The following is a 25,993-nucleotide window of genomic DNA, read 5'->3' on the forward strand; positions in this document are numbered from 1 at the left end:
CAATTTTAATTTATAATACACAAAAAAAAAGAGATTATAAAAACTAGAAGACCCACCAACTCACAGGCTTTTTGTAGGAAACACACATGAGCTATGGTACAATTGACATGGCTCTGTTCTGTTCAAATTTTCATTAAGCCATGACAGTGCAATGCACCAGGACCCACTGATGTGAAATTCAGCTGTCATCAGTTTTAAATTTATATCTGTAAAAATTTTTAAAAAAGACTGTTGAAAATGAAAAAAAGAATGCTAACTAGCTCATGCAAAAAGTAGCTATTGTATAACTAAAATTGTTCAATAGTTGTCTGATATAAGTCGAGTCTTTGAAGGCTTTTAGTTGTCTCTTTTTTTAATAACAAGTCAGTTGACATTTCAGGACATGATATGTCATGTTTTCTTTTGCCTCCCTGTAGATGATGTTGTGTTCTACATGACACGACAAGACAAATATATGAGAAGATTTAGTCCACATGACTGCCTGCCTACTCAGTCTAAGCAGATGCATAGTTCTCAGTCTGAAGTAAGCACCTTGTACACAGACCACAGTCTTCTACAAACTATTACAGAACAGTCAGACAATGACAAATCATGATGTGACTAGTTGATAAAAGGACTAATACCAGTCAAAGTCTGGGGAATTAAATAGATAACTCAGCAACAAGAAAACAAGCAAAACTGCATAACTGACTCCATCACAGTGAAAGGATTGTGAAAGAACTTTTTAAAAGATTAATTAACTAGTCCAGCCAGTTAGTCCTAAAACTGTAATCACTACCTTAACTTTGGGGAGGCCTCACTTTTGACAGCACTCATCCCTGACTCCCTCTGGGTGTAAATTGTGCCCCTTTTCAGAAAAGTGAAATCCCCTGGAAGTATCTAATTCTTCTCACATACATGAGAAGAAGGTACTGTGTATATCTAAAAATGCACAAGGGTCTAACAGTCCTCCGCACCATGAGACTTGTTTAAAACCTCAGAAACTTTGGAAGAAAAAACATTTTGGCCTCTTGTTCTCTGTTGCAAGACTTATCCTTGAGGATTAATTTTCATGACGAACATCATTGTTCTGATGATGACCTGTTTTGGCCAAGAATTTGCTAATGCCGGCTAAGACCAGATTCAAAAACAGCAGCTCAGAGAGGCTGCAGCAGCAAGCTGATTGGGAGCTGAGATTCTGCCTCCAATCTGGGCGAACCATCTGTAACAGAACTGCATGTGGCTGCATTTTATATTCCATCTTCTGAAACACGTTCTTATCTTATAAATAACTCTCCTTGCTGTGTGGCCTTTTTTTTCTTCGCTGTAGCAGAATAAACACAGAATAACAATCTGAGAGTAGATAGGAGGATTAGGGATGACTGTAAATGACTTTTTACATTTTGACTTGACTGTGAATGAGGCTGGCAAGAAGGATGCTATATTGATGGGTGGAGGTGTCTGAAGGTGTGGGGCTTTAACTAAAGGTAGGGGAGGAGAATCGACTATAATGAGGATTGATTGTGCGTCTGGAAGCTGAGGTGGCTCTCTGGGCTCGACTAGACCGCCTGGCTAGATGTGCTTCTCTGTTCTGCTGTGGCAGGCCATAATTAGACTGAATACAGGGACAGATGTGGGAGACAAGTGAGTAGGAGGAAGAGAAGGCAGTGAAACGAAGACAGGGACAAAAATGGAAGCACTGAAGAAGAACAGGAAAGTTGGAGAGGGGTTGGTGGAGAGAGTGATTGTGATGAGGAGACAAAAGAAGGAAGAGGAAGGTAAAGAGTAGGAGTGAGGGATGCCTTATGTGTGTGTTTGTTCTGTAGCTCTGCACCCAGCTTAATGAGATTAGCCTGGCAGGGGAAAAAATGCCACACTGGGGAATTCAGGTCACATGAAAATAGGCTAGCTAGACGTCTGCCTGGCTCTGTGTGTATGTTTGTCAAGTGGATGAGATTAAGAGGTCCATGGTCTACTTGAAACCCAGACAGGATTTAAATATATTGGCTCCTCCTCCTCAGCTTCCCACTATGTTCCCTTGCACTTGTTTTGCACAAAAATATATCTGCCAGACAGCACAAAAACACCTGACATGTGTTTGCAGGACTGCACGAAACCATTAAGCCTTTCCTCTCTCTTTCTCTTGCTGCCTTTCTTCACTCTCCCCTTCCCTCGCCTCCTCTCCCTCCTTTTCTTTCTCCAGCCTCCTGCATTGTCATTTAGTTACAACAGCTCACTCTCTTATTTAATGTTTCTCTCCACCCAGGAAAACACAGGCCTCAGACATGAGCTGTATCATTAGCCTCAATGATCCTGCCCTATTTTACCAGTCTCACCACTTATACAAACCGAACAGGAAGCCTCCATGTGTGTATGTGTCTGTGTTTGTCTTTATATTCTTGTGAGGACCAGACAACCGTTCTTGTGAGGACTTCCCTGCTTGTGTGAATATTTTTTCTCACATATAAAATACTTGGATAAACTCCTTAAGCCCTAATAAATGTTCTGTATTTGGAAGCAACATTTTAACCCTCTACTACCTTCAGTTGGTAGATTCATTTCTTGCAAATGATAGTCCACATAGACACCTCACAGAATGTTGTTCTCACCAAATATTAAAAACATGTACGGGTGTGTGTTTGTGTGATTCTGCTGCTAATACTTAAACATGCTGGGCACAAATGTGTTATGTCTGCAGGTGTGTTTGACCTTTGCTTTCTGTCTGACAAGGAAAATTATAGTCTGCAGATGCAATCAGCGACTGGGAAGGACAGTGCCGGCACTACGCTATCTGTGTGTGTGTGTGTGTGTGTGTGTGTGTGTGTGTGTGTGTGTGTGTGTGTGTGTGTGCGTGTGTGTGTGTGAGTGTGTGTGTGTGAGTGTGTGTGTCTCTAGAGGTCCTATCATAGCCATGCATGTTTTTGTACAAGTGTTTGTGTTTGTGTGTGTGTGGTGTGTGTGTCTGTGCGTGCGTGTGTGTGTGTGTGGACAGGGTGTTTAGAGACACAGACATGCAAATCCCTGTAAAGTAGGAGCTGGCATCATTAAAGCAATAGCTTAGTGATTCAGCGGCTGCTCAGTGCAGGCTGTTGCAGGGCAGACAAACCAACCAGAGGAGTTAAGAAAGAGTTCTGTCAAAGACAAGGGCAAGTAGATAAACAGAGACAGATACAAAGAGAGGCATACAGAAAGAAAGGAACTTCAGACATAAGCCCTATTCACATGTGCACAAAACTCCCACACCGGCAAAATTTTAACCCAGACTTCATAGTAACATGTTTTTTGAGTATTCACAAGGGTATACTGTTGTAAGATCAAAGTTAGCATGTTTTGGTTCTCTATCATGAATCTTTATTTGAGGTTTCAGCAGAAGTGTATCCCTATTCACACATACACCAAATTCCTGAAAACAGAAGACATTTTAACCAGAATTTTTAATAGCGTACCCTATCAACAATAGTTTTTGATTATTAACAAATGTAAGTGTTCTGTAAGTCAGCATATTATGGTGCTCTATCGTGAATCTGTTATTAAGGTTTCAGGAGAAGTGTATCTTTATAGATCAATATTCCCAAGTAAAAATGCTTGAGGTGCAGAATCATTTAGTATTGTCAGAGTAAAGCCTGATTCATACCTCTGCATGGAATGTCCGTGACGTCACCCATCTGTTCCTGAGCGCTGTTTTGAGGCCAATCAATGGCGGCAGCCATATTGGAAATGCGGAACTCAACCAGGCATAGTGTGACATAAAGAGGCGGAGTTCGAGCCACCTAGCCAACAGCTATGTGTTCCCGTCCGGGAGTCAAGTCAGTCATGTCCTTATTTGGGCAAAAACTCATGATCTTATCTTTCGAACTGTCGAGTTAGAAAAAAATTTGCCCCGCGTACAGTGTGTGCTGATAGAGAAATTAGCTACGTAGGGCCAAGACATTTTTTGAACCAGGCTGTAAACATGTTTATTAATGCTGCAAAGATCGTGTTTTTTGAATTGCTGTCTATGTGGTTTCTGGTGTTTCTGCAGCCAGCCTCAAGCGGATTCCAAATGAATTGCAGTTTATAACACTTCCACATGGGCTTCATAGTTTGAGACTTGAGGTTGCCGCGTGATTCATACCTCTGCATAGAATTTAAACCATAGCCTACGCTGTTGGTCCATGTAGCCCCGAGACTACTGAGAAGTCTACACACATAGCCTCTTTGCACCTCCTCAAAAATGTCCTGGAACCAAGCAGATACCAAGCCCTGTGATTGGTCTAATTTGTAGCATCGTATTTTCCAGAATCATTACATTTCTTTTCTTTGGAATAATTGCTGTATGATCAACTGCTGCCCATAATTTATCAGCACCAAGTCCAACATAAAACACTTGGATAATTTGCTCAAAGTTGCTATGATTTCCTGTGCACAAGCATGCAGAAACTGTAGCGGGACTGTAAACTAGGGATATGACTAGCATAGAAATTGCACTGCCAACTAGTGTTTCGGCGGAGTATTGCAGAGCGACGCAGACACTCCAATACGGAAGTATACTTGCATAAAGATGGCTTTAAACCTGATTTGAATGTGTCAGAATGCAAAATGTTAAGCATAAATAAGATGCATTACTTATTAAAATCAATGCAGTCGGTTATTTGGGTTTGGGGGATTGCAGATGGGTATCCTTTTAAATAAATGTAAGTGAGCTGCTGGCACAGATGTGCTGTCTGGGATTTTACAGAATACATGAAAAGCAAAATAATTATATCTTTTGAGTTACCCTTGTTCCTTGAGTCCATTTTATTTAAATTTTTGATGCAATAGTAGGTCAAATGAAAAGAATCAAAGTCTGAATAAAAGATATAGCTGGTAGGAAAAGCATTAGAGCCACGTGGGCAGACAGAGAGGGTCAGACCGGCTGAGTAGCAGCAGCCTGCCTGCTCTTTTGGGAGTTTTTTAAATAGGTCATTGTCTGGCCTGCATTATGGTCCCACGGCCATGTCATAATCACACCATTTTGTAGAGCATTGTGCCCAGGTCAGCCTCTTATTACCCCATAGCACCACAAAACACCCTTTGTTGCGCACACACATTTACAGAGCGAAGCACAAGACAGTGAAGTGCAAAACCAACAATGCAGTCTGCGTCTCGGATGTGTTTAGGAAAGACTGTGTTGCTGCATCACTGTCTGTGTGGAGGGGAAGTCCAGCGTATTCCCAGACAGACACTTTATTATGAGTGTAAACAAGCACCCTACTTCTCCGAGACTTGGCAGGGGGGCTCGGGGGGGTAAGAAGCGGTGATGCAGATGATGACGTCAGTGATGGATTTATAAAAAAAAAGATGATGCCAACGGCTGCAATGGGGTTCTGCCAGAAAAGGTGGGCAGTGCTAATTGATCTGCTGCTGGCTTTGCTCTGTTGTGCAGTGCGCCTCGATGAGGAAAAGACCAGGGCACAGCGGGGCTGCCCTAATTACCATTTGGAAGCAGACAATCATTAAGACCCCAGAACACCTGCTGCCTGCAGGGGTGGCTCTCCTGCTGCCCGAGAATGAGCACAGACAGAGACAGAGTGAGGAGAGATGATGAGAGGCTGACAGAAGTTCAGGCTAACAAGTAAAAAAAGACCACACCTAGCATCGTTTTCCCCACACAGGTGAGGAAAAGTATAGAAGATAAGAGACTACAAAGGAGTCAGGGAGTAAGTCAGCTCTCAGCAGGATACTGCCGTAATGAGTGGCACACAAGGGGACAGACTTGACATAATGAGCTACATGAAGAGTGGCATCAGTCTGAGAAGGGGTTAGGATCTGTAAAGCCTTAACTCTTTAAGGCTTTTACTGCTCTTTTAGGAAGACCACTGAAAACCTAAATATTTAAACCTTGCGTTTTGTTCATTAAGAGTTGGTATAAAGCACAGCTTTAACAAAGTCTTTCCTGCATAAAGAAATTAAATCCTTTGTTTGAAAAATACAAGAAGCTGTGTTGATGGGGATGTGATGCTACAGGCACGAGTGTGAAAAGGGAGGATGATTCAGACAGCTGAGTTTGATCCTTGGATTTGCCTGTAAGACACCAAAACCCTGAACAGCAGAATAGCGAGGAAGCATTTTAAGACTCAGGTAAGCTAACACTGCTGCAATCATTATATCTTTCATCTTGACAGCTTACATAATATTCTGTTGGGTATTTGTACTTCCAGGTATTTGACTAGCAAAAACTTTTACAGGATGAGAGGAAAACTCTGTCTGTATCTGAAAAGAGTCTTTGTTGACACTGAGAAAAAGTCAGGACCAAGCATTAACCTCTGCTGTTGAAAAATGAATAAGGTGTGGAAGTGCAAAAAACTGCAGTTTCTCGAATGTCCACTGGGGGCTGGATGCAAAAGAACAGGTAGCGCCATTAACACCCATGTTAAAATGCCAATTTTGACAGCAGAAATAAACATGTTTTTTACATCCTGGTTCAAAAACGCTTTTCCTCTCTGTAGCTCTTTTCCTAATTCGTTCACATGTTCCAGTGGGTTGAATTTGTTTTAACTCATCCTCATGATTAATTTAAGGCTTACAGTTGTGCATACATTTGCATAAATAAAGGCGTATTTCCTTGACTGACAGGTGGCATGTTGCAACTTTTGCCAAGAGGCTTGAGCTTTACCTCCTCACCTGTTTATAGACCAAGCAGCAACCTCCGGTCTCAAACTATGAAGCCCATGCAGAAGTGTTATAAACTGCAATTCATAAAGAATCTGCTTGAGGCTGGCTGCAGAAACACCGGAAACCACATACACACCAATTCAAAAAAGACGATCTTTGCAGCATTGATAAACATGTTTACAGCCTGGTTCAAAAAACAGCTTGGCTCTACGTAGCTAATTTCTCTATCAGCACACACTGTACGGCGGTGAATTTTTTTCTAACGCAATGGTTCAGAAGATATTAAGATTACGAGTTTTTGCCTAAATAAGGACATGACTGACTTGACTCCCGGACGGGAACACATAGCTGTTGGCTAGGAGGCTCAAGCTCCGCCTCTTTACGTCTAACTATGCCTGATTGAGTTCCGCATTTCCAATATGGCTGCCGCCACCGATTGGCCTTAAAATAGCGCTCAGGAACAGATGGGTGACGTCACGGATACTACGTCAATTATTTATACAGTCTATGTTATAGACTGATCAAAAGTTAGCTTGTGTCATCATTTCCAATCTGACGACCGCTATCTTTGGGCTTCATGATGCCTCTTGAGTAACCAGTGGGCGATATCACAGAGACTATGTCCATAGTTTTGGCGTGTAAGCCAGGCTCAAGCTGCTACATGGTTTTAAATGGTATGAAACAGAAGAAACTTAAATATAGGGGCAACCTTTACCTTCCTCATTTCTCTCCCTATTTTTCACTTCTGGGTGTTTTCACATGAAATTGCAGGTAGCTCTGTGTGTGCGCACTGTAACCTCAGCTTTCAGAGAAAGCGGAATGATAATGGACATCAGTCTTGAGAAGCAGATTGGTTCTACATCTGAAGGCTATAAGAAATGTGACAGGATAATGTAACATTCACACTTCAATCAATCAATCCCTTCTCTCAGGCACTCCATGTATGGGGAGAGACATTGATGTCTGCGCTTTCACATGATGTTGTGTCAGAGTCTCCATCAGCACCGTGGAATTACATGGAATGGACATGTCTGTGTAAGGCTAGGTGATGAAACTGTCATATTTAACTGTCTCTCAGACTGAGAAGTATAAGAGGAAAATGTATAAGATTCCCATATATGACTGTGCTGCATGAAGGCTACACTGAAAATAGACATAGTCATTAAATATAAAATATGCAGAGGGCAAAAAGATCAAAAGAGGATGGAAAGTCGAAAAAAAAAAACCAGACGAGAAGGAATACTATACATTATATGCAGAAATAGAAATCCAGGGACATTTCTGAACAGGACCAACATCATGTAAACATAAAAAGATTGTTTATGACACTTTATAATGGAGAGGTATGCACTACATACATTTATATAACTATAACTTATTTCAGTGCATGTGTTAGTGGAGGCTGCTTTATGTAAGGGATTATGTATAATGAGAGGGCTGTTATATAATAGCCAATTTTCTTACTTGATTGTGATTGGTCAACACCCCTTGACAACAGTTATTAACTCTAATGAACAAGAGCAATGCCAGAGGCAACCAGATCACACGTCACATAAAATCAATCCACAGAAAAAGTTCCACTACATTTTAATTGTTTAGTGCCTATACATTTTAAAGCTTGTTGTATAAAATATGGACGTAATATCCGTGACATCACCCAAAAAATATCATTTTTTTTAAATTGCATATCTGAAACATTATTTTGAAAATATATACAGAATCGAAAAAATACATTTGCTATAAAACCATGCAAATGAAAAACTTCAGACATTTACTTCTTTTCTTTGTTGCCACAGGAACTGAGGAAATGATTCTGCTTCTATCATTTTTGAAATTACAATAAAATATCTATGTTTTTGGATTGGTCTATTTGTGTTTGCATCAACAGCAAGCTGGTGAGTGGTAGTGATAATAGGAACAGTGTTAAAATTTGTGACTTTTTGGGCGCCATTAACCTAGCTGTTTTTTTTATTTAAATAATGACAGAGAAACACACATTTTACACCTAGACAGTTCTAAGTCTAGCTCTACATGAGACCTTGAAGACTGCATTAACCTGTCAACAGAGAATGTTTTAGTGGTCAATATGAATTAAAAAGGACACCCAAAACATGAAAAAATTATGTGCTGCTCACCCATATATACCTCAGAGACTGCATTTTTAAGACAGTCTCTTGTCATCTGCGAACTATTGTGGCATCGATGGAAAACTATGGAATTTACAAAACGACTTGGTAGCCTCATAGGAAAGTGGTAAATTCCTGGAAGGCCTGATGATAAACAGAAGGCATAATGTTTATTATCTGTTGATACATCCTTGGGCTCTGCTGTTTCCCTAAACAAGAGGAATGGTGCTACAGAGCTAATGCATGTGTCTACTCCGGCTATTAAAAAGAGATCACAGATTGTGACTCAACCAGTGCACATAAACACATAGACAGGGTGGTCCAACATGCTTCTGGTTGTGTGTGTGTGTGTGTGTGTGTGTGTGTGTGTGTGTGTGTGTGTGTGTGTGTGTGTGTGTGTGTGTGTGTGTTGGCAGTCTCTTCCCAGAAATGTGCAACAGTAAACAGACTAAGAGTCACAGAAGTAACATTACCACTACCACTGGCTGGGAGCATAAACAGTGACACACAATGCACGAATGCAACGCAAGGCAACACAACACAACACGGCACATACTCCCTCCTTTTTCTGTTTGTGTGTGTGCGCGCATACTGAATGTCACTGCATATGTCTCAAAGGGCAAGAAAAAACATCTGCAATCAAAGGTGCAGAGGCTGCAGAGAGCAGCCCTCTGAGAGCTGCCCTGCTTGGACTGGGAGCCTCTGGTGTGTCCCCCGGGGGCTCAAGGGGCCCCAACCCTTCACTCTTTCTTCCCTGACACTAACCAGACACAGCAGCACAAACACATACAAGGATGGGGGTGTGCGCTGTGTGTGTGTATGTATACATGAGAAAAAGACAGAGACCAAGAGGTAGACATAAAGAGGGACAAAGGGAGGGGGAAGGAGGAAAAAAGGAGGGAGACATTTACACATAAGCAGAAAGCAGCCAGCTTTAAAACACAGCTTAAAGCATTTGACGACTTTTTTTCATATCCTCCTCTCGGTTTCTCCCTTGTAAAGAGAGCAATTACATGTCCAGGACAATCCCACATAAAACAAACATTAGCTCTCTCCAGAGCCAGACTCCAAAGCCAAATTACATTGGTTCCAGATGCCCATCACACACCCACTCTCTCTCTCTCCAAACCCCCCTTTCTCTCCTCTTTTCCTGCTTGTTGCTCCTTTTCTATTGTTCCTCTTTTCTCCTCATGTTTTACTCCTCTTCTTCTCTCCCTATAGATCCCTAAACCTCCCTCCTTCCAAAGTTAAGATGAGGGTTTGTGAATAAAACCAGAGCAGGCTGTTTTCAATTACACGTCCAGTGCAGGAGGAAGAACAGCTAGAGATGGAGGGGAATAAAGAGTCGGCATGATTAAAGTCGAAGATCATTCTCTAATGCTTAAAAATGACTTTAGCCTTTATGTGAAGTCATTATATTGGACCTGATAAAAAAATCTATGCATGTGGTTTAATGTAAATTATCAGTTTAAAAATGACTGGGATGCCAAATGGCAGATATAAATAGCTGGTTAGCTGATGCTCTGCATGTTGATGACATTTACAACCAATAACTGCAGTTCATGAATCCTCTTATATGATCTGCTCTTGTATCAAACATGAGATTAACTGTTTATTTTTAATCATGATATCATTTCTAATCTTAAATGAGCCAGATATTTTCTTTAAGATGAGTCCGAATAAAAATACTTTTTAGTCGGATATCCCCAAAATAACTGCCAGAGACAGGAGACCCTCGTCGTCCTCAGGTGGTTAAATGTTGCTCATAGCCACATGCAAACCAAGCGGCAACCTCTGGTCTTAAAATATGAGTCCAATGCGGAAGGGTTAAAAGCTGCAGTTCATCGAGGATCCGCTTGAGCCTGGCTCCGGAAGTGCCAAAAGTCACATACACATGAATGCGAAAAAGACGATCTTTACAGACGAAATAAACATGTTTACAGCCTGGTACAAAAGATGAGTGTAGTCTAGATAGCTCATTTCTTGATCGGCACACACTGTACAGGGGCCGAATTTTTTCATAACGCAGTGGTTTCAAAGATATTGAGATTACGAGGCTTCCAATAAGAGGCACAGCTGACTAGATTGACAGGCGGGAACACTGTAGCTGTTGGCTAGGAGGCTAAAACTCTGCCTCTTTACGTCACACTCACTCGACAGCAGCAATATGGCTGCTGCCGCCTATTGGCCTCAAAACAGCGCTTCAGAAAGATGGGTGACGTAACGAACACTACGTCTATGATGCAAACACAAATAGGCCAATCCAAAAACATAGATATTTTATTGTAATTTAAAAAATGATAGAAGCAGAATCATTTCCTCAGTTCCTGTGGCAACAAAGAAAAGAAGTAAATGTCTTTTTTTATTTTTTATTTGCATGGTTTTATAGCAAATGTATTTACGATTCTGTATATATTTTCAAAATAATGTTTCAGATATGCAATTTAAAAAAATCTAAAAATTTTTGGAAGGCATCTAGCAACTCCAGGAGGGTCTTGTCACCCACTTTGGGCACCACTGAGTAACAAAACTACCGCAAAAAAATATGGTAAAATTTGATGAATAAGAGCCTTTAACTATTTCTTTTTCCAGTTTGCCAGCAGGAGGTGACCTCCACGATTGTAAAGATAATTCTAAATATAAAAACCTCTACGAAGCTTCATTCACACATTAAAATTTCCTAAAAATGTCGGACATTATCTGGATGAGCAGACTCCTATCTGCTAGATAAAACATCAGAAGTCTCTGCTAGCCTCGATTGTCAGTATATTTTTTCAACTGTTGTGTTTGTATCGCAGAAATCAAACAGATAAAAACACTAAAATTGTCACCAATGCGGAAAACGACTAAACAACTTCCCCTTCTCCAACTGCATGTGCTACCAAGCCGCCCACTAGCGCTACCCAACTGCATAGTCCAAAAAACTATGTAGAGAATGTCAGTAGCTTATGTGAAAGGGGGAATAAAATAATTACTATTTTCCAAATGAGTTGACCTTCTTAAGTCTAAGTTTCCCCCTTCTTCATAACAGTATGATGTTCATATTTGAAATTGTGGTCTCATTTATATTAAAATATATGATAAAGTAAGAAAGGTGCTTGAGGGAAGGGTGAGTTATTGATCATAATTTGGGGCATTTACCTATCTGTTCAGAAAAATGATCCCCTCAGGGACTAAAATACTCAGACTGCCAAATCAAAAACTTTAGTCTACACAATGATAGGGTTGCTGCTTCAACCATATATTTTTTTAACATTTCATACTTTTTAAAAATAGTTTTCAGGCACTTTACAAACTTTGTTAATGTAGCATGTTGGCATGCTAATGTCGGCTTATTCACACGCAAAACAAAGAAGAGCTGAGGCTATGGGTAATGTGTTTAGTTTTGCATTGCTCCCTTATAAATGACTTATTCAAAAAATGTGCATCACGTTACAATTCATTACAAGGAGCACATACTAATCTAGCCAACAGATCCAAGACATCTCAGCCCAACATTATGTCATCCCTTAGTTCTATTATGTGGTTTTATTTATAGATTGGGTTGTTCTCCAACTTCATTAAGCATGTGTTATAAAAATGACTTCAATTTGCTAAACCTGCTCTCTTTCAGTTCTGTTGTCCCACCAAATGTCACCACTCCCATCCACCTAGCCTTCAGTTCTTTATACACACAGTAGCGTGTCCTGCCCCGCTTTCTCCCGTCTCTCTTTACCTGTCTCTATGTATCTGATCTTTTAACGAGCATGATTTTATACACACCCAGATAACACAACTCACATTTTGAAATGTTTCACTCAGTATTATGTCATCACAGCAGGTGACGTTAGAATGGCATTAGCAGCGACCAGCCATATGTTCATAATCACTGAAAAGAAACGATGAGCAGTAAGAATTGAAGCAGAATTGTATCTGCTTGAAAAAATAACTCATCCAGATGATTCAAAATCTCACACATGGCGGTGCATTCAACATGAAAGCAAGACAAAATTAAGCTGAATTTGTATCCGTATGTGTGCACGTTCAGAATGTAAACAATACAACATGTTCCTTTTAATCAAAGGATGTTAGCCGACCTCTAGCTGCGAGACTGAGTTACAAGAACACTTTTAGACATGGGAACCAATGTCACATTGAGTTAGTATAGTCTAAGCTCAGAGATAACAGCAGTATCTCAAAAAAGCTGACCAGCCCTGTCTTTGGGGTTTATGACCCAGACTGGATGTCAGACTGTTTTCCAGGAAACATTTCTGGCTGTAAAATTCCCATGAAATAATCTCATTGGAAATCTTCTTTGTGCCCTTGAGTAAGAAACTGAATCTCAAAGGCGGGGGTATTATTGTGTAGTAGACGTAACATTGTGGCCTTTATAGTTTATGCGTGTAATTATCATATTAATGTTGTCATGACTGCCATATACATTCAGAGTGTATTCTCCATACATAACTGCTGGCAGGACTCATATCTGCAACACAGGAGATTAACTCATATCAAAGTAATCTCTATTAATGTTTCTTTTCTTCCATTTTCAGACATATATAGTGTGTGCTTATGCATGTTTGTAAATAAAACACAGCATTAAAACAAGCCCCAGAGGGAGGAAGCATCAAAACATAGATGGATAATTTCATTTTCAATGTTTATGTGGGTGTGTGTCTTTGTTTGTGTGCGTAGATGTCTCATCAGACAGTCACTACACGGTTGAAGGAGCACTCCAGTACACTCACGTTTCCATAACACCTTAGGGCATCTATGGGGACCCCCTAATATATCGCCAACCCCCAAGCACAGACACACAGACACACGGACACAGACACAGACACAGACACACACACACACACACACACACACACACACACACACACACACACACACACACACACACACACACACACACACACACACACACACACACACACACACACACACACACATACATTTGCATGTTACACTTATTTGGAACCATGCAAATCTAATGAGACAGCCAGACTGAGATGTTTACAGACAGAGCTGAAGGCGAAGGTGTATAAATACAAATAGAGACAATTATTCATCATCAATAGTCAACAGAGTTCAGCTATTGGTCAGACGTGGCAACTATCAAGATCGATACATACTTGACTTGGAAAACATCCTGATGAGTTTATTGAATTAGGCTCTGCTAGTTGCTCACTGCTGCGATGCTTTTAAGATTTCAATTTCAGATTAACAGTGATGATTCAGAGAAGTTTCAATATTACTTTGGTGACGCTGTGAATGAGATTCAAGCATTCAATTTTCTAAAACGCTCGATACTTTCGTCAAATATTATTCTACAAGTGGAGACTCCATTTCAGAACAAATTAAATGTGTGGGACGTGGGCTGGAAAAGTAATGAGAAGAAGACAAAGGGACAGAGGCAGGCTGTGACTCTTCAGAGGGCCTGCAGCAACAGGCCTTAAATTTGATGCTGTCTAAGTGACAGGATATGTAGAGACAAAATCAAACTGTGCAACTAATTACTGATTTTGTGGGCTTTTTTTTTGGCTTTATTTAAAGGATAGGAAGGAAACTTGGGCAAAGGGCTGCAGGCGGAATCGAACCCAAGTTGTGAGGACTATTTAGCCTCCATACATGGGGCACACACCTTTTTTTTAAAGTTATATTTTGGGCTTTTTCACCTTTAATGGACAGGAAAGCTGAAGAGAGACAGGAAATGTGGGGAGCAGAGAGTGGGGGAAGACATGCAGCAAGTGGTCGACCGGCCGGGAGTCGAGCCGGGAACTTCTGCGTCGAGGACTATGGCCTCTATACTTGGGGCGCTTAGACCGCTAGCCCCCCCGCCCTTTTTTGTTTAGTTATATTTTTTGGGAATCTTCACCTTTATGGATAGGACAGCTGAAGAGAGACAGGAAGAGACTGTAGCTTCAGTATAGGTGGCACGCTTAAACCATTGATGACCAGGGGTGCACAACTTTAACCACTAGGCCAAGTTAGTGCCCCGTGCCAGGAGCAAAATGTGCAGCTTTTGCAGACAAACATAAGTGTGGAAGCACATGACATAATGCATTTCCTGAAGTAACTGTAGATGATAAAAACAGAGATCCTAAAAAAGGTGATCATTCTAATCTTGCGTGCACAAGATAATACTCTTGTGCAGCTAACGAAAAATCATACTTTGAAGTGCAAACAGCCTGCAACACAGCTCAATGCTGACAATTCTAAACTACAGGTTGAGCTCAAGCTGAACGTGTACGTTAGCAGGGAAATCATAATCACTTAATGGCTTCCAAATCACTTTCTTTGATTTTCACTCATGACTCACTTTTGTCACCTCTTCCGTATATCCAGAATACCGTATAGATATCAGCATTGAATCCCTGATTTACTCTATAAAATTCAAAGCACTGTTATGTTTGCTAGCTTGAATGCAAATTCCATTATGAATGCTTCTTATCCAAAGCGTTCTTTCATGTAAGCGTGAAACATTTGAAAGCCATACATCAATGAAAGACCTTGTGAAAATTCACACTAACGAAACTGGCACAAATGCCTCACTACTAAACGTCTGTGCTCCATCCAAGAAGCCATAATTTGGCAAATACATCTACTTTTTATAATAAAAAATGGAGCGCAGACAGAAAGACAGACAGACAGACAGACAGACAGACAGACAGACAGACAGACAGACAGACAGACAGACAGACAGACAGACAGAGAAAGAGAGGGAGGGAGGGAGGGAGGGAGGGAGGGAGGGAGGGAGGGAGGGAGGGAGGGAGATAGAGAGAGAGAGTACGTTACTCACATAGTCGGGCAAAGCTGTGTTGTCTCCTTGTCGGCCTCTCAGAGACTGTGTTGCCTGCTCCAAAACCTTGTTGTGCTTTTTGGAAAGCAAAGCAAATAAACTGCAGGAGAAACACAGAGAGAGAGAGAGAGAGAGGGGGAAGAAATTAGAGCAGCAGTGACAGATGAGTGATACATTTTTGTAAAGACCAAAGAACCCAAATGCACAGCTGTCACACTGAACACATTGGCCATAAATGAATATGCGGTAAATATTCCAAAAGGGGAAATGTACTCAGCTTTAATGAAGAAAGAACCCTTTTTTAAAAGACAGATTATTAAACAGGACCAGCTTGTTTTGCTTTATAAATGAGGCCTTTCAAATAGTTAATTATAGTTAGTCTAAGGATAACAAAATAATAAGGAAATTGGCTGGAGAAAGTTTTGGAAATGACCCATCAAAATATTAAACATATTCTTAATCAACCATCAATTTAGAATCACAACTCCTTTTTTACAACGCGCTTTTATTACTCCTACTTCAACTATTGGCTTCTCAATGTATATATTGTCTGGGGATGTATGTGTGTGTGTTCGTATGTGGGTTTGTGTGTTTGTGTGTGTACAGTTGTCTGGCTGGGATTGCATGATTGGATGCGATGGCTGGCCGCAGACATACATCAAGAGTCCTAGAGTATGCTTGGGTGACCTTGAGTAGCTATAGGGCGAGTCGATACACATACACATATACACACATGCACCATATACAGCACCGGGTTGACGTCACAGTGAACTGATTCTCTTAGCATGTGCACTCATGCAGCAGACCTGAAGAAAAAACGGTTTAAAAAAAAAATCTCGTTTCATTTTTGGACTGCTTTTGAATCTTAAAGAATGTTAAAATAAGTCAAATTGAAGCTTTTCCATATTGCTTTTTTTTTCATATTGAGCCCTTCTTTTCTTTTATCTCGTCTAATACCAGCTCCTCTTTATATCATTTTTATATTGTCTCCTTTCATATCATTGCTGTGTTTATTATTATGATTTTTAGTGACCTTCTTTTCTAATTACAACGTTTTAATTGTCTTTTGGCCCCCCAAGGGTGATGAATGTTTAATGCATGTTTCAATCAAGGCAAAAAAATTAGCAGAAGTAATTAGCTTCAATGACAGAAAGGAGCTAGAGAAAGTCAGAAGCACAAACAGAGCTCAGATAAGCCCCTTAGAGCTACACCTGTCCATCTGTCAGCGCTACAAAACACACACACACACGCACACACACACACACACACATACGCACGCAGTCTCTCAGCATTGGTGATCCCAGCTAATAGGCCCAATAGAGTGATCTGAGCAGCCATGAGGAGGTCCTCTTGTTATCTACAGACCTCATGTCAAAGGTGCTATTAGACATGACGACTTAATGGGACCTGTTGAACCAGCTTCTCTTTTTGTGTGGAGACCACCTGTAGAGTTCCACCTGGGACGTTTGTTAACAAGAAAGCAGTGTGTTCTGTCACTTCATTCACTTTTGTCAAGGCAGTGATGGACACAGCCGAGGAAACAGAGACACGTTAGGATTTCCATGCTGCTGTCCTAATCACAAAATCAGGCATCAGGCTGAAGTAATGACAGACGTGGTCCGCCCCGACACAGTGAACATGTGAAGGTGCTCTGTATGTACCTGGACACACACAGAGCATGGTTTTATGATGTTTTTCTCTACTAAGAGATTCGTATGCTTGTTGGTATGTCATTTAAACCATTATTTAAAGGTTGGCATGAGCTAACCATCTTTCCATCAAAATAAAGCTCAACTTTTTAAGCATATTTTAGAAAGTCTGGCAAATAAAAAGTTGATAAGAGCATCAATCTTCTTTCTTGGCATAGAGCCAGCAAGTATAGCTATGCCGATATATGATGCCACTTCTTTGATGCTGCCGGCCAAAAATGTTACCCGTGCTCGTGTTTTTTTTATGTACTTTTAATGCACTTTTTAGCATTTCTTTATTAATAATATTCTATTTTTAAAAGGTAGTTTTATGGGGCTTGTATGCCTTTATTGAGAGGACATAGTAGTAGGGAATGACAGGCAGCAAGGGGCCGCAGGCTGGAATAGAAGCTCTGCAGAGGATTACAGCCTCTGAACATGTGATGCAACATTTAACAGCTAAGCTCTATATAGTAGTAGTAGTAGTTGTAGTATTTATTCAGTCATCATACATAATACAACACTTTTCAAAGTACAGACACTTTCAACAAAGCATGTATTAAGTGATGACTGAAAGACATAGGCAGATGCAAAATGCTTATTGAAGCCTAGCCTATATTGTCTATCTTATTAAAGCTGCTGTGAGGAACTTTTGTTTTGTATCGATTCTGGCGCCCCTTGTGATACCTCTTATCTCTTGTCCTAAACATGCAAAAGTAGTGTTTTCAACAAAAACCTCATTCTGTAGTCTTTTAACAATCAACTTTACCAGGCAATGTGATTAGTTAGAAAATAGTCGAATAAAGGCTGTTCCTGAAGCGAAATGTCCATCATCTGGTCTGAAACCTACCCCCTCAGGGTGGTTTCAGGCATTAAAAATGACAACAGAGAAGGTGTCAGTGTTGCTGCTGATGAACTTGTTTGCTATTGAAGGTCATAAAGAGGCATCAGTATCATTTTCAGTCTGTTTCTCAGCCAGTTCAAAACTCCTCACAGGGCCTTTAAGCTAACATCTTCCAAACTGTATAGGAAAAAAAATCATTACAAAAAATGTTAATCATGAATATGTTTTGAATAAAATGTAGAAAAGTGCAAAAAGAAAATGCACATTTGCAGGGACAACAGCTGATTTTTGGTACTACACTTGTTAACCCTCCTGTTATGTTGAGGGTCAAATTGAACTTTTTAAAGTCTATTTTAGGCAATATGTGCATTTCAAACCAGCTAAATGCAGCATAAAAATCTGGGCAGCATGTGACAGAAGAGGAGTTGTCTTAATTTATCAACATCACTTCATAAAAATAAAAAAAGTTAAAATTTGAAATAAAATAAACAAAAATCCATGTCATGTAAAACATTGTATTTATATTTAGGGATTTCAAACGTATATTAAAAAAAAGTTTTAACATGAATTTTAATGAAAAAAGAATGAGTTATCCTCATGGAAACATGATCTGTGAGAATTAAAGAACACCAATAGATAGTCTCACTCTTAAGATGCCTTTTCATGACCCACATGGCAACATTAGATTATAAGCAACAAGATGTAATGTTTTGTACTCAGGGCTGATCCTGGAGCAGGATTAGCAAGATGTACATTTTCTTTTGAAGTGTTGTTTTAGATAGAGAAACTCTACAGCGCTGTGGTAGGTAACATAAGCTGGTATATGTCTGGTCACGTTGTGTTAGCTAACTAACAATAATAAATAAGAGTTTACAAAGTTTTGTCATTGTTTCATTTTAACAATTTTTTTTATAGCTACAAATCAATACATAACAATCTCTCATTTCATGCAAAATGTTGTTTTGAACAAAGTATTCAAGAGATCTTTACTCAATTTATTTACTTCCAAAACCAATGTGAAGTTTGGCAGAAGACACTTCTTTACGAAGAAGGGTGATGGTGCTCATGGGAGATGCAGTCTTTATCCTGGAATAATACTGCCGATACTATCCAGGGAGGTCACCAGAGGCAACACAACATGAAAGTTCCTTACAGTGCTTTTAATCTGATTCAACCCTACAAGTTTTTTTGGTGTTTCTTTCTAAAGATAATTATGAAAAAAACGCAATATTCAAAAATATTCAAAGTATAATTTAAAACTTTGACATGATACTAGTAAAAATCAATCAATATTCATTGAATGGATGGACATGTGAGGATGTGTGGTGGCAGAAGAGACAGTTGATATGGAGGATAGAAGCTAAAGAAATAGAAACAACATAGCAGAAAGATGACTGATGGAAAGAGAGGATGAAGAGGAAATAATAAATAAAGATGTGTGGGGTGCTGGTGATGGAAAACCAAACCCACTGCTGGCTGTAAATAAACACACCAACTGTGATTCTCTGCAAGAGTCAATTAAGGAGCACAGTTCAGCTCTGCCTGGCAGACAGTTGGAAATTCCTGGCAGGAAATTCCCATCATCTCAGCCAGCTAGCCAGGCAGCCAGTTCAGCCCGGGCCGGGCCGTCACAGTCATCATCATTATCATTATCATCAGACATGGAGTCAGTTGCTCTACATCTCTGCCCGACAGACGTGTACACACTCACAGACTGTGTTCCGCTCTGACTCAAAACAGCAGAGAGTCACAGATATGGAGTGGGAGACAGGCGGGAAGATAAGAGGAGCCTTGGGTGCGCGTGAACGTGTGCACGTGTCTGAGGAAGGAAACATTCCTTCCTGTGAGCCTGGAGTTAACAAACAGGCACGGATGATTTGTTGTTGTGTGTGTGTGTGTGTGTGTGTGTGTGTGTGTGTGTGTGTGTGTGTGTGTGTGTGTGTGTGTGTGTGTGTGTGTGTGTGTGTGTGTGTGTGTGTGTGTGTGTGTGTGTGCATGTGTGTGGTTTGGACCATGTCCTCTCAAGTCTTCCGTCTCTTGCAGGCTAAACTGTTTCCCCCAGTTACCTCATCTTACATAATGTTTGTTCCTACACAAGGACAACACTCTGCTAATGTTTCAGTCTCCCTGCAGCAGCCGGGGTCATGTGACTGCCACAATTAATACTTTTTCCTGATTCAATATGAATCACTGAAGTGAATCAGTGTGTTTGTGAGTGAGCTAGACTTTCCACCCTTTTGTTTGGGCAATTTCTGTCTGTCTGCTTTTGCTGTTGTACTCATTGCCTCACACAGATGGAGATTTTGTTGAGGCCTGTCTTTAGAGCAGAGCAGAAATGGAAAAGTTAAAATGCAAACCAAAGAGCAGGGCAGATTTAAGGAGAGGTTTGGTTTCTGTGTTCATGCATAATTTCATTTTCATTTTTTTCCCCATAAAAGTTTACTGAATTAGCAAAACAGATTTCCTTTTTGGTAATATTATCTACTAACAAATACTCACTGTATTTTCTCCAGATTACCGACCTCAATCAAAAGAACTTTTGTTTTATTTGACTTGTGGTTTTACTTTTGTTTTGGTGTTGTCTTTTGTTTGATCCCGAAAGTTTTGACTTCTTTTCTATGGACCCAAGGGAAAACAGTTGTTACTGTGGTAATGACTAAAGGGGGCTCTTGTTTAAATAACTCCATAAATATTTTGATTTTGTGATATTGAAATGTATATTTACTTGTAGAGGATTGTATCAATACCATCTCTTCCTAATTCTGAACATAAACTCTGTCAAATAATTCGGTCAAGATCATATTTCAAGTCAAAGATATCTTAACGTTTTACCTGTCCTTCTTACTAATTACCCAGCTGTGTTGTTACTTGATTCTGATTGGTCAAAACCCCACGACAACAGTGATGAATTCGCCATAACAAAAGCAATGCCAGGAATAACCTGATCTCACACATCATATCAAATCAATCTGTGCAAAGGAGTTTGGCAAATTTCAACTCTGCCTGTTGACACTGTGGCAAAATCGCCTAAGGCTGGTCTTGAGAGGAGGTAAATAATAACTATTGCCCGAAACAGATGTTAGAGCAGCCTGAGAAGCTGCACGATTCTGTCCTGCAATCCAGGTTAAGGCAGCAGAGCTGGTGAATGCACCTTTAAGTTGCTGTTCGCTACAAAGTAACATGAACTATGAGCGGTAGTGATAGTAGTAACTGTTAAAAAGCAGCAACATTTGCCTCATTTATGTTCAATAAGTGTTTCAACTGCAAAGCTCTGAGACGGAATTCCAGTTCACTTCATCTCACCTCACCTTCAATGGAAATGTTCACTTTAATGTGATCTATAACAAATAAGCAGGATCATGTTTTAACTTGACCATGAACTGAATTGTTCCGTTTCATATGAATTCATCCAGCAAGGAGGCTGAGAAGAATCTGTTGCCATGGAAGTGTTGCTGACTGTGGAATGGGAGGGAGACATTTTTTTTTTGGTGTATAAATAAATCATCTCTTAATCTAAATTTGTGTCAACTTGATCAGTCCTCAGTTGATAGATGTGTTATCAGTGGGATAATATATAGTGTACTATGCATTATTCCGTTCATAACATACTGTATATAATTTCAAATGAGCAACTACTCAATAAACAAACTTTTGTTCTAGTATTTGACAATTGAACTTCTGTTTGGAAGTACTTCTAATATTTCTCCAAAGAATAAATTGACTAGAATAAGCAAACTGGAAAAGGTCTCATAGAGAATGAATGACTGAATGATACACTAACTCTTATTCTGCAACACTTGCTCTGAAGTTTATACAGCTGTAAGCACAGTTCATTCATATGAGTACTCACCTGATGATGCGCTGGGCAGCGTACTGGTGGAGACAACGAAACTGGGCCGACATGTTGGCAAGTGCAGCCAGACAGTTGGTGTGGAGGTATTTATCCTAGAGAGGATTCAAAAACAATCACAAATTAGTGACTGGGTAAAAAATGTCAGTAATTGTGTTTCTAAATGCTTAGTTTTTTGAACAAACTGTGTGTTTAATCTGAGTTTTACTTACTCTTGTTCTAGTCATGTTAAACTGGATGGTGCGGATGACCACCAGGATGAGCAAACTGCCAAGTGAGATCTCTGTCAACGACCTCTCTGTGTACCACGAGATGTTTTTCAACACCTGAAATAGCATTCAGAGTCATTCACCTTTAAACTCCAAGAAATAACGGAAGGAATGAGTGGCAATATCTGGGACATAATGTGTATTAAACCGTGTCTCTACCCACCACTTCGTGGATGGAGCGGTTGAAGGCGTCGTCCTCTGTGAGGATGAGCAGAATAATGAGGGCCATGTAGACGTGATGAGAGTTTCTGTCCTCCACGTGATAGAGGATCTCGAGGATGGGCAACACCTGAGAGGAAGAGTGAGGAAGAGCTCAGCATGTGGGCGTGGGGGTGTTAACTCAGAAAAGGCATTCATTAAATTCTGGTTATGAGATTTCTTGTCGACTTGGCACTGTTGCAGTGTGTGTTAGTGTGGAGCTAAAATAAGTGGCATTCATGAGATGAGGTGTCTGCTCTCCCAGGAGTATAGTGAAAGAGGGGTGTGGGTTTTACAGTAGGTCTTGCAAAGTACTGTCTTTTTTTCTTACTCTCTGTTGCAGGCTTTAAAATCACTTTTTACATATTTATTTCTCACTCCATGGATTTTTCTGTACAAACCAAACTTATGGATGATGCAAACTATCTGTATCGTTTAAAAGGACGATTTTAGTGTCTGTCCAGGGATTTTCAATCCATCCAAAGCTCCAGAAATATCATATAACTTGTACTACATTAAGTCAGCTGGTGTGCAAACTAATTACTAAGTAAAAGAGCAAACAGGAAACAACCAAAGCTGCTACACTATATGAAATAAATAATGGATTTTGCATTCAAATGTATGCAGAACAGATAGAAAACGTGACTGACTTATAATCCCAGTTTGCTTCAATTCCAGAAATTGTACTGTCAGAGTGGAAGCTAGTACGGTGAGCAATGAACACGCAGAGTTGCAGTGATAGTCCATTACACTGTTGTGCAGTGGCACTTTATTACTCTAAAGACATAGTAGCTGGACTCATTAGTACCCCCCTACATAATAAGCTCAGTCCAGATCTGCTAATGATGATTATTATAGCAGCTATAAATAGGGAATAACACAGAAAGGTCATGCTGCTAGCAGACGTAAACGGGTTTAATTGACCTGCAGTTGGAAATTGTTATCATAAATTGAAGTAATTTCCTGCATGTTTGCCTATTCATGAATTTTTTGTCATTTACTTTTGCAATTAGCTCAGAATACATTAACTATAATAATAATAATTACTCAAGTCTCTTTCTGAACCTGGAACAAAGTCTGAACTGATGAAAAAAGACGTCAACTTTTACTTTCAATCCTATCCAATGTGATGTTTCTTCTTCAACTATGCTAAAGAGCCTCATTGTGACAGTCTACCATCCTCATATGTGATACCATCTGACATTGCCGAGCTTCAGACTGATTTTCATTCACTAAATGCCTCGGTACATTCATTCTGCCATACAGAATAACTGGCACCGTCCCACATGGACAGAATAGCACCAGCTGCCACTGCATGCATCTTCGCTGATTACTGAGCCGTAGCATTGGTTGGAGATGAAAGGATTTCATGGCTGAACCCATGTGTGCAGGGAAGGACTGCATAATGTGTTTTGTTAGGGATTACTCAATCACGCTTTGATTCATTTTTAACACCATTCTTTGCTTTTTTTTTTTCTCTTGTCAAAAAACTACATGATCAGTGTCAGACGGAGACTGGAATGATAAAACAAGCATGCGTTGGTGTCCCACATTCTCTTTTCAGCGCTGTCCTACCCACCAGATTGTCCATGTCTGTCCTGGAGAGCATATACGTCCTCATGTTGGCGTTCTGGTGAAGGAGAGTGTACAGTAGTAGTGTTGCCTGGTCGGAGCGCTGCTGCTCACACAGCGCTGTGTACAGGCTGTTGAAATTGATCTGGAAAGTGTGAGGCTGCTCCACGGGAAGTGACGATGTGTCTACATGAGCAGAGGAAAGAGTTAGCAGGATTAGTGTTTTTATTTCATATCTTCCTTCCCCTCCTCATTCACACAAAGACAGGAGTAACTCAGGAGAGACAAAAAGATACAAAAATAACTCATATACTACCTTGTGTGTTCCTAAAACAAGTGATAGCCTGGCGGTAGGGGTTGGGCCAGTCAGGTCCATCTGTCAGATTGGCGAGGACCAGCAGTAACAGAAGGCTCTGATTGGACAAAGGTAACGGGTTGTGTTCCTGGTCTATCCCGGCTTTGCTGCCAGCGCCACCCAAAGTAAAGACGCTCCACAGTCCACCTGGAGAAAGACACACTTTTAGTACACATTTTTACATATACACACACCCATTTACTTGTATACTTTTATAGAGAGTATATTATTTCAATGTGTTTAAGAGATTATTGAGTTATTTCTGTTCCTTTATCGATTAAATTGAAGTTTAAATTAGTTCTACACATTTATTCTACAAGCTCAATTACCATAGTTTATGGCACAACGTACAACATTGTTTCGTGACATTTCAACCAGTGGTGTAGCCAATTGGGATGAAATATGCAGTTTGATTACTGTTATTTGGTGTACAAGGCACACTTTCTAATATCTTTTTTTCATCTAAAAAATTGGCCTAAATACCTGTCCGAGCAATATCCCAGTATAAAACGCAGAGAGAAATGTTTTATTGTGTGGTATTTTACCCAGAAGATGGCACGCCAAGAAGCAAATAGTTGCTTTATTTGCTTGGTGGTATACATAGTAATGCTAACCAGGCTTGTGGCGCCACTTTCTAAGAGTTTATTTCCTCCGTTAGGTCATAATCATGCATCTTAAGAAAACTGTGGTTTAATATGAAGTAAATTCAGGTTGTGGAGTGCTGGTTTGATTGAAAAGACTCCTCAATTGGAAGTTGTGGGAAATGCCTAACAAAAATCAGAATTACCACAGGCTGAGCTCAACTACTGTACCGGTAGCTAGCAAGATTGTAACCGCCACATCAAAAGACGATACTAGGAAGAGCAATACATCTGCTCAGAAACTACAGGTTGTGGACTTTTCCATCTGAAAGACTTCCCCCAAAAACATCAGACGCCAAAATGCTGGTGCGCCTATATTCCAAAATTTACAGTAATTGGATGGAAAGTGAATTTTACAGTTTAGAAGAAATTCCTATGTCTTGCTCTTGCCTCTAAACAACAAGCATACTTCCATATTCACATATAAATGTTAGTAATTCTGGAATTTTAAACCTGCAATCGCAGCTATTTTGGGCCATTGGTGACAGAGGCGCAGGTTATGACCAAGCGGCAACCTCCAGACACAAAATATGAAGCCCATGCGAAAGTGTTATAAACTGTAGTTCATTGAGCGTCTGCTTGAGGCTGGCTACAGAAACACCGGAAACCACATACACACCAATTCAAAAAAGACGATCTTGGCAGCAATAATGAACATGTTTACAGCCTGGTTCAAAAAACAGCTTTGGTCTGAATAGCTAATTTCTCTATCCACATAAACTGTATGGAGGGTTATTTTTTTAAAACGCGACAGTTTAGAAGATATTAAGATTACGAGTTTTGCCCAAATAAGGACATGACTGACTTGACTGACAGGCGGGAACACTGTAGCTGTTGGCTAGGAGGCTCAAAGCCCGCCTCTTTACCTCACACTAGCTCAACAGCAGTTAGGTTTAGTTCAGCATTTCCAATATGGCCCCCACCGACGATTGGCTTCAAAACAGCGCTTTAGAACAGATGGGTGAAGTCACGGATACTACTTCTATTAATTATACAGTCTATGGTTACGACACCAACACTGAAACAGTGTCACCTTGTAAGCTGATATGACAAA

At 40.2% G+C, this 25,993-nt stretch overlaps 1 protein-coding gene across 2 annotated transcripts in view; it reads right to left on the reverse strand.

Annotated features, from left to right (window-relative positions):
- Window positions 1–25,993, reverse strand: part of dym (dymeclin) — a 77,726-nt gene that overhangs the window by 28,131 nt on the left and 23,602 nt on the right. For both annotated transcript variants that reach the window (XM_034710226.1, XM_034710225.1), the window contains exons 9-14: window positions 24,260–24,445; window positions 23,951–24,129; window positions 22,337–22,462; window positions 22,117–22,230; window positions 21,905–21,999; window positions 15,523–15,622 (exon numbers count right to left, since the gene is read on the reverse strand). In XM_034710226.1, the coding sequence (XP_034566117.1) occupies window positions 15,523–15,622; window positions 21,905–21,999; window positions 22,117–22,230; window positions 22,337–22,462; window positions 23,951–24,129; window positions 24,260–24,445 (800 nt within the window). The remainder of the gene's footprint in view (window positions 1–15,522; window positions 15,623–21,904; window positions 22,000–22,116; window positions 22,231–22,336; window positions 22,463–23,950; window positions 24,130–24,259; window positions 24,446–25,993) is intronic.

The sequence above is a fragment of the Notolabrus celidotus genome, chromosome 19, assembly GCF_009762535.1.
Source record: "Notolabrus celidotus isolate fNotCel1 chromosome 19, fNotCel1.pri, whole genome shotgun sequence".
NCBI lineage: Eukaryota > Metazoa > Chordata > Actinopteri > Labriformes > Labridae > Notolabrus > Notolabrus celidotus.